Raw genomic sequence first — 9975 nt, 5'->3', positions numbered from 1 at the left:
GGGTCAAGCTGAACACCCACCCTCAGCCCGTTTGGGGGTTTGTTGAGCCATTTTTTTCAAAAATATTTTTCCGCTTTTTTAAACTTACCCTCCAGGGGGCTTCTCTGAGGTGGCAGGGGATCCACAGAGGTTCCTCCTCTCTGCCACCGGCCTTCCTTTATGCAAAAATCACCCAGTTTGGGTGGCCTTTGACCCTCTCCATGCCTATTCCCCAGTGTGGTGGTCATTTTGGAGGCTGCCGCACATGTGCAGTGTGACCCTGCATGCCTGGGTCATTGACACAGGTCATGCAGGGTCCCACTGCGTATGTGTGGCGGCCTCCAAAATGGCCCCCGTGCCAGGGAATAGGCCTGGAAAGGGCTGAAGACCACCAAAACTGAGTGAGTTTTGTATAAAGGAAGGCCAGTGGGGGGAAGGAGAATGTCTGTGGACACCTCACCACCTCAGAGAAGCCCCTGGAGAGGGTAAGTTAAAAATGGGGGGGGGTTATATTTTAACCTCTGCAGACCCCCCTGCAACCTCAACACTCTTATTAACTCTAGATAATACTTCCAAGGGAAGAACTGTGAAATATTCTTCTGGAGGTTTTGCACAACCATGTTGTTCTACTTGCTGAAAGAATATAGTGTAGTATAGTGCAAATGGTATTCTATATATATGTACTGTAAAATTGCATATAGTGCAAATGGTATACTATAAGGTTTCCACTTCTTTAAAATTCTCAGGGGTGTACAAGACATCATGCTTAGAAACTAGATTTATTTGTAAATGTATTAATCCAATTAATTTTAAGTAGGAAAAATCACAATTAAGAAACAACAGTGGCAAAAAAGACAATTTATGCTATCATCTTGATCACTTTCCATAATATATTTTCCACACAAATATGATTAAGGTTGAAATAAGGTAATCATAAAGCACAGTTGCTTAAAAACTAAACAAACACTACTTTAATGGCTGAGTCAGTAATATGAACTTCTCTTCAGTATGTACGGTCGTCTGGCTTTGTTAACATGTAATTGCCGTTTCAGAATGTAAGGAGTTTTTCTCTTCATCAGATCCTTATCCTGGCTTGAATTTTCAGAGTCATAAATGTCTTGCTGAAGTAACTGTTGGTGATAAGAGGAGAATAAGGAGTCATTGTTTTCCCTTGGTATGACTTATGTGGGAAGAGAACACATCTAAAACCCTTTCTAAAGATCCATACTGCTATGTGACACTATAAAATATAAATGAATCCATGAATGCATGATGGTTTATTGGAGTAAACAAGCACACAGTTGCAGGTTTTCATGAGCAGCATACTCATAGCAGCATACTCATAGCAGCATACTCATACTATGAGCAGCATACTCATAGCTGAACAGGCCTGGAAACCACATGGAAACAGGTGATTCATGTAATTCCACAGCCCTATCTAACCAACTGTTCTTTTTTGCCCCCCCACTTTTTTTGAGAAAAAGCTGAAATTTCTCCAACTGGCTTTATTTTACTTTACTTTAGGGGACTGGAGGGACTCAATGAATCTCCTCCCTTCCCAACAGCTTCAATACTGCATACAGCAATTGCCAAAATTAAATGTAGTATGGAAGGTCCGATATGTACTCTAGGTTCTGTCATAATGTGTGGAGAATGCTGAAGTGCATCCTTCTGATTTCACAGTGCTTCATTAATGCAAAATTAATGCAAACAAATGGAGGCTGGGGATGATGGGGACTATAAACCAACAACAGCAATCTCTGGGCTTGTACCACAATGGACAATTTAATTGAGTATCAGATGCTCATGAAATTGTAGCCTTAAATGACAGAATCACATATTTATTTACATCCATCTTGGAAGTCTTTCCACCTGATATGTGTGGGAACTGTGTGAGGTTACTCAGGTCCAGGTAAACTGAACTTTGCTGAACACTTTAAAGGGTACTTCATACTTCAGCATTCCTCGACTGATTTTGCTGGACACAGGTCCAGCAGTCAGAACAGGTTTGAAAGTTGTCAAAAGTCCCATAAAATCACCTTCATAATTTAAGAATAAATTATAAAACATCTGGAAGAATTTTTTTAAAAAAATCAGCTGAAGTAACTGGTAAAATACAATACATTGCTAACAATTGGGGATGTGTGAATGGATTCAGATACAAATCGATTTGTACCCGAATCTAGCTGATTAAGGTAATTCGGAGACAAAACGAATCACCCCTGTGGTCCATTGGCTAGATTCGGGTACAAATCGAATCACGGCTGATTTTAAAAATCAGCTGAAGTAACTGGTAAAATACAATACATTGCTAACAATTAGGGATGTGTGAATCGATTCAGATACAAATTGATTTGTACCCAAATCTAGCTGATTCGGGTGATTCGGAGACAAAATGGATAACCCCTGTGGTCCATTGGCTAGATTCGGGTACAAATCGAATCGCGGCTGATTCAATTCGAATTGATTTGCGATTTGAATCTGTCCTATTAATTTCCCCAGATTCCCAGCTTTCATTTAAAAAAGAAAGCTAAGCTCTAGCCCTTATAGAAGTGGAGTTATGGAGCAAAATGTGTGGTCACTATTTTTCAAGTGTTCAGATTCTTTGGTGTATAATAACTTTCACTCAATGAATCCTTATGAGGATTCATTACACACCTTCATTTCTTCTATTCATTTTGACTGTCTTTTAGACAGTGCCAATTGTCAACTGCCATGTGCCAACTACACCCCACTCCCACCTACAAGGCATTGGGGTACTACTCAGTTTAAGTTAAGTGCCTAATGGGTAGAGACTACCACCCAAATTGGAGAGGAATTGGGCAAAGGGCTAATTTTTGGTGTTGAAGTTTTCCATAGGAAAACATGTAGGATTCAGCAGCCCCATAACTGCACTTGGGGGGTGCTGGGGTGGCCCAGAGTGAGTGGTGGTGTAGTAAACAGAGTGTGCCAGCTACCCCCATGGGTTTCTAAACCATGGGGTTCAGGGTTCTGTTGTTTCTGAGGTGTTCTGATTGTAGATTCTCTGGTAGCAAATGAGATTTTTCAATACAAACCATGAATCCACACTCATTTGCTACCACAGAATCTACACTCAGACCACCACAGAAACAACAGAACCCTGTACCCCATGGGTTAGAGTGGCTGGCACCCTATGTGCACTACACCACCACTCACTCTGGGCCACCCCAGCGCCCTCCAAGTGCACTTATGAGGCTGCTGAAACCTCCATTATACCTTATAGGGGAAAACCTTAAAGATGAGTAAACTTCAACTATTCACCAAAAACCAGCCCTTTGCCCAATCTCTCTGCAATTTGGGTGGTAGTCTCCACCCATTATGCACTACCACTTCACCACACTCTTCCACCCCAGATCCCACTTTATGCCCCAAATCTGTCCCAAAGACACTAAACCTTCACCAAAAATTAGCCCTTTGCCCAATTCCTCTGCAATTTGGGTGGTAGCCTCTACCCATTAGGCACTTAACTTAAACTGAGTAGTACCCCACTGCCTTATGGGTGGGAGTGGGGTGTAGTTGGCACATGGCAGTTGACAACCGGCGCTGTCTAAAAGACAGTCAAAATGAATAGAAGAAATGAAGGTGTGTAATGAATCCTCATAAGGATTCATTGAGTGAAAGTTATACACCAAAGAATCTGAACACTTGAAAAATAGTGACCACACATTTTGCTCCATAACTCCACCTATAAGGGCTAGAGCTTCGCTTTTTAAAAAAATGACAGCTGTGAATCTGGGGGAATTAATAGGACATATTTGAAACCTGAATCAATTCGATTCAGATCAGCCACGATTTGGATCCAAATTGAATCTGGGGTGATTCGGATGGGTTAGATTCAGATCCAAAACGAATCACGGCTGTTTCGATTCAGTTACAAATCGAAACACAGGTAATCCGAATTGCACATCCCTACTAACAATCATCTAAAGGAAGCAAAATAGATGAAACTTTACACTGAATGAATAGTTAAACATTCTACATCAAGACCAATGTGATAAATCTACAGAATAGGGAACACAGTTGCCCTAATATATGACTTTACCTCCCAGTGCTGAAAGGTTCTGCTGTGGCAGACTTTCTGAAGCTGGTATAGTGTCAATATTGCTTCCAAGCTGAAGCCATCAGGAGTAGCAGGGAATTGTCTTCTCGTCACAAGGTCTTCATCCTCAGCCTCACCTGTTTCCTCTTCTTGGTTGTTTATGTTGCTTATAAGGTCACAGATATTTAGAAGGGTCATTTTCCACTGGGGAAGCTTTGCCTTGTTTATCTGAAAGATTCAAATGCACACTGTGTAAAATGGTCTTCACATTTATTTGGTGGTGATTGTGCCACTCGAATAATACAAGCTACTCTAACATAGAGGTATGCACAAAATTTTGCATTTCGTCTTGCATTTCATTTTTGCATTGGATTTTGCATTTCGTGTTGAGCTGGAAATGAAACCCCAAATCCTCAAATCAATTCATCAAAACAGCACTCAAGGATGCTGTTTCGATGAAACACTCAAAATCTTTTGAATGTTTTGAGCACCATTTTTCCAGGGAGAGCTGGTCTACCAACTGGGGTCAGTGGGTACACCTCACACAGCAGGTAGACCAGGCTTCTGCTCCAAACTTAGCAGGCTGGCCTGCCTCTGGTCTACCCACCAACCCCAATTGGTAGATCAGCTCTCCTGAAAAAATGGCACTCAAAACACTCTAAACGTTTTGAGCTTGAACCGGGGTAGTATTGGTTTGAGCTCAAAACAGACCCTTTATTTTAAGGGTGATTCATTTCAAGCTTGAAACATTTGAAACACCTGTTTCGAGCTCGAATTGTTTTGAGCTTGAATTGATTTGCACATCTCTACTCTTATGAGGCTGTTTAGTAAGTGATTCCCTAGTACATGCCTTTCCAAAATCAGGTCTATCCAATTGTGAGTCCAAGAGATGTCCACTCACAAAGAGTAAGAAGTAGGGCCTAATCCAGTTTTTTCAGTTCAGAAGTCTGAAGACACCCTCCCTATAGTCAAGAAATCAGGAAACGATGTAGAATGTCAACATCCAGAAGAAACAGATGTCAGCATCAAATCTGGGCTCTAGGCCTTTCATAACCTTTGGTTTGGATCTGCCTAATCACAGCTATATTGAAATCCTTTATTTCTTCATTGTTCTTTTGAGGCAGTCCTCATTCCGACCCTAAAAGGTGTGTGTGTGGGCGGGGGGGGGAGGAGAACTGAAAGTTGGACAAACTTTGTGATCTTTTCAGTCTATAGCTTAAACAGCAGACCTGTTCCCACACAAATTATCACAGGAAATGTAAAGGAGCAACAGGAATGAAAGAGCAACTTCCCTGGGGCCTAGGACACTACTGAACAATATAAAGGATTCTCAGTATTATGTAACATGGAGTTCCTATGTCCAAAGGCACTCCAGGATTTAAAGCAGGCTGCAATCTGATTATTGGATTTTAGGTCCTCCCTGCCTCAACTCCAATGAGTGGATGGCAGGAGTAACCTAGTCCCCTCCTCAGGAATCAGGAATCCTCAATCAGGATGCATCTTTCTCTAGGGTGCTGCTGAGCATGGTCAGGCTCCTCTGCATTGTGAGAAATGCAGCTCCCGCATGTTCCAGTACCTCAGGCCTCTAGTACCCCAGGCTGGTATCTGCAGTCTGAACTGAACTTGCCTCCCATCACCTCACCCTGGATGACATTGCAGAGGCAGCACTTTGGGCCAGTTCCCTGTCATTCAGGCTGCAGCCTGCCCTGAATTTTGGAATGTTTCTTAGCACATAGGCACGCCATCGGCCCATGATTGTGAGAGGTGTACAATCATGCCTGGACACCTCTCAGCTTTGGCATTCTGATGTCATCAGTGCACCATGGCCTAATTAAAATTTAGTCAGATTGATGCCCTAATTAATTCTGAATTAATAAAATGAAAAGAGCTAAACGACAGGTTCTGTGAGTCCCAACTTGCTAGTGGCTAGGGGAAATGCTCTGTAAGAGACATAACCATACAGACAGACAAAAAAGCCTGAAGCTCAGTCAGTGGGTACTCCTTCCCTGTGACTTGACACAGGGAAACTGGAGGATTGAATGAGTCCTCCAAGCCTTCAGATTTCTTTGTCTATAGGGTGGGTGCTTCAGAGTGCTTAACAGGCGGAGCTGGGCTACTTTCCATAACAATTGTGTCTAATCTTGTGGTAGCAAGCATGAATGTTCCCTTTGCTAAGCAGGGTCCATCATGGGTTGCATTTGAATGGGAGACCCCGAGGGCATCCACAAGACACAAGCTGCCAGGGTTACCCAAGGAAACTTGTGCCATCTGGAGCTCTGGGAGTCTTCCACTCTCAGCTGCTCCAGTCCTGTAGAGCCTGCCTTTTGTACCTGGCATTTTACCAAGGTAGGGTGAACCGTGGGTTCATTCTACCTTGGAAGGTGATGGTCTATGCAATTTCCGCTGGGTAAATAGCTTCCCCCGGACAGCCACCATATTGGGCAGCAAGCTGGGAGGAAGGAGTGGTCATGTTGAGTGCAGTGGCAGCTGAACTGAGAACAGCCACTGCACTCCTGGTATGGGGCATACTAGGATGTGAGGGGACTTCCTCCTCCCGATCCCAACTCTAGCCTCTGCTGCACCACTGCTCGTGTGGGCATGCAGCATGGCAGATGCCAAGATGGCCACCACTCGTCTGCTGAGCAGTATGGCTGGAATAAAGGAATGCATGAATAAAAAGCCCTACAGGAGACAGAGTATGTGTGTGTTGGTTTGAGGGATGGAGGGGGTAAGATGGGGTAGGGTAGGCAAAAACCTATTTGAGGGGGAAAATATTTTGGGAGAAATAGAGGAGAGAAAGAGCGGGGAAATGTAGGGAATGTAAACTCTGTTAACTGAGCAAAGAGGCACCTTGCCACTCTATGCTTTATCCACCTGTTGAACTGAGCGTTGTTTTCCTGGAAGACTACTAACTATGTTAGAGAGAACTGTGATCTCATCTGGACTTGGGCTTCTTGCCACCCTATGCTCTCTCCACCAGCAGTATGAAAAGCATATGCTTTATAGGCATGCACAGGATCACCTCCTAAATAGCACCACATCACAGGATCAAAAGTAATAAATTGTGGCTGAGGATTATGGGAGTTGCAGTTCAACAACAGCTGGAGTGCCAAGGCTGCCTGCCCTGTTCTAGGTGGAAGCTGTCCTTCTTCCACATAGCTAGTACTTTCACTAGCTATGTAGATGGAGGAATTTTAGCAGATGTTTAGCTGGCTTCTCTTTTTCTACCTGCCCATCATATTTGGAATGGGGCTGATCTGCTTTATTTTTCACAGTTCTTTAAAAACGTTTTAAAAGTTTTTAAAGTTTCGTGGTAACATTTTGTTTGTTATGCCCCCAAAAGTCAAATGTGGAGTTAAAATATAAGATAACAAAATAAAATACTGTGTTTGCTACATGCTGCCTGTGCAGATTATTTAAATATATATCTTCTCGTTCCACAAAATAGTTCCTTGGTTCAGACAGGCTAGTTATGGAGGCTAGCTTCCTGAACAACTGTGAGGTATTCTGCTACTTGCAGTTGAATGAAGGGCTGTTGATAAACCTAAGAAGCAAGGGTCTTGAGAACTTAGCACCCAGACTGCAGAGTGAGCAGACACACAGCAATCCTGGTCACTGGCTTCTTCATAGTGGTGAGCTGTATTTATTACCAAATCACCCTATTTTTAGCAAAGCATGCACATATTATACCAATCAACACATGCAGATTTTTATGCAAAGTGGAGAGTTTTGGGAGACCTTTTTTTTTTTGCAAATAGTGCCAACTATTTCCACTTTTTAAGTTACTGATTTCCACTATTTTCATCTTCTGTACCTGGCAACCCTAGTATAAGCAAGCTTCCTATGTCCCTGTGTTCTTGAGGCTCTCCACATGAGCAGTGTGGAGAGCCGAGGAGAGTTCTGCAGGGAGAGCAGGCTTGTTCTACTCTCCTCACACATGAGCACTCCACTCTCCCCTGGGTGGCTGGATTACTGGCTCTGTCACAGAGCCGGTTGGGGTGGCAGGGATCGAGGGCCGTCCAGCCCCCAGAAGTCCCAGCATGCCCCACGCGAGTGCACAGGGTATTCTGGAGGGAGGGACCCTGACACCGGAAGGCTTGTTGTAGCCTCCCAGTCGGGGATCTACTTGTGTGTTGCCATGGCACAGAACTGCACCGTGGTGGCACACGATCACCAAAACGAGGGAGAACTTGTTCTATTAACTTCATTTTAGGGGTGGGGTATTTAGGCGGGCTAGCAGCCACTGAACAACTGGGCTCACCTGTGAGCCCAGAGGTTCTCACAACCACTGGAAAGATTGCTGGGCTCCCTTAGCCCACTTTCCAGCAGTCATGAAGATAGCCTCCCTCTCAACCAACCCAACAATGAGTGACCCATCCAAAAATCCCTTTCTTACTGCTTATCACTCCCAATTGTCATCCCGTGGATACAATTTCTTTCAGTTCAGTTCAGTTCACTTTATTGCAATCTCTTCTTTTCCCACTTCAAACAAAGCAGCTTTAGAGTTGGACTCTTTGGAAACCTTTGCAAAATAGTGTTAAATAAAATAGTGCCATATAATTTTATGTATTCCAGAATAAATATTATGAAGATGAATCATAAGCCTAGATTTTTGTTGCCATTTTATTTTGCTTCTTCGACCCATCTGTGATTACATTCAGGTGATAATTAAGCTGTCAAATTATACAGCAAGGCTAAGACAAGTTCAATACAAAATTAACCTTGTTCGAAATGTCTTTCTTAATTATTGGAAATTGCCACTACATGGATAATGAGTTTGAATAAGATGTCTCTTGCAATTTCAAAACTAAATTTTTAAAAATTAAATATTAGTGAAATTAAAAAATCTCCAAACTTTTCCTAATGAATTTCCTAATAAATGGGAGCTTTTTTCATGAAACAATGCAGGAAAGCTGCATGCATTTAATTAAATATAACTTTATAATTATTCAGCAGTTACATTCATGTCTGCAGTTAGTTCCAAGCCTTTACCCAAACAATGTGGATGAATGGAGTGGGGAAACATTGTTGACAGTGGCAAACTATGCTGGTGATTCATTGGGAAGAAGCTTGAGAAATGGTGGCTCATTCCCAGCTTCCCACTCATTCTTTATTATTGTGGCAATCATGGATTGTGTGTACAGACAGAAGCATTTCAAAGAATATCCCTTTATCTCATTCTGCCCTTCAGAAAAAAATGTGTTAAAATTATTTTAAAAAATCAGTATAACTATCCCCATCCCCTCCGAAAAAAGAGGAGTTTTTGAACTTTGTTTTAAAATGAGTAGGCTCTCTCTCTCTATGCTGTTTCATATGCTGAGCTCATTCAAATTCTAAAATGGCGTCAAGCCCCTAAACATTCCTCGCTTTCCCTCAAGGCTTCATATTGATTAGCTCCCAGGCTTCAGGCTCACTGAAAGTGATTGGTTAGCAACTTAATTGACTTAAATGTCTCCTAGCAAACTTAATAGACACAGTGGTCAGCAGAGGCATCATTATTTATTTATTTATTTGTCAAATTTGTACACCGCCCCAAACTTTCATCTCTGGGTGGTTATCAATAGCATTTAAAAAGTTAAAACATACCAAAAAAATCTTAAAACAATATAGGCAAGCTAAAAATTAAAAACAGATTAAAAATTAAAAAATTAAAAAGCTGAAAAAGCTTGGGTGAAGAGGTGGGTTTTCAAGTGCTTTTTAAAAAGGGTCAGGGATGGGGAAGATCATATTTCAGTAGGGAGCGCATTCCACAGTCTCGGGGCAGCAACCGAGAAGGCCCGTCCCCTTGTGGCTGCCAGCCAAGTTGATGGCAACTGGAGACGGAGCTCTCCAGACGACCTCAATGGGCAGTGGGGATCATAATTAAGAAGACGTTCTCTTAAAATACCCAGGGCCTAGGCCATTTAGGGCCTTATAGGTTATAACCAGCACTTTGT

General features: G+C 42.5%; 1 protein-coding gene across 1 annotated transcript in view; it reads right to left on the bottom strand.

Moving 5' to 3' along the window:
• Positions 1-739: 739 nt before the first annotated feature.
• Positions 740-9975, bottom strand: part of NTS (neurotensin) — a 35682-nt gene continuing 26446 nt past the window's right edge. Inside the window, exons 4-5 of the mRNA XM_053257876.1 lie at positions 4043-4267; positions 740-1109 (exon numbers count right to left, since the gene is read on the bottom strand). Coding sequence (XP_053113851.1) covers positions 963-1109; positions 4043-4267 — 372 coding nt within the window. The 3' untranslated portion in view covers positions 740-962. The remainder of the gene's footprint in view (positions 1110-4042; positions 4268-9975) is intronic.

Source organism: Hemicordylus capensis, chromosome 5 (genome assembly GCF_027244095.1).
Source record: "Hemicordylus capensis ecotype Gifberg chromosome 5, rHemCap1.1.pri, whole genome shotgun sequence".
Classification (NCBI taxonomy): Eukaryota; Metazoa; Chordata; class Lepidosauria; order Squamata; family Cordylidae; genus Hemicordylus; species Hemicordylus capensis.
Note: the sequence above shows the minus strand (reverse complement) of the source record. Positions and strands in the feature narration are given on the sequence as shown.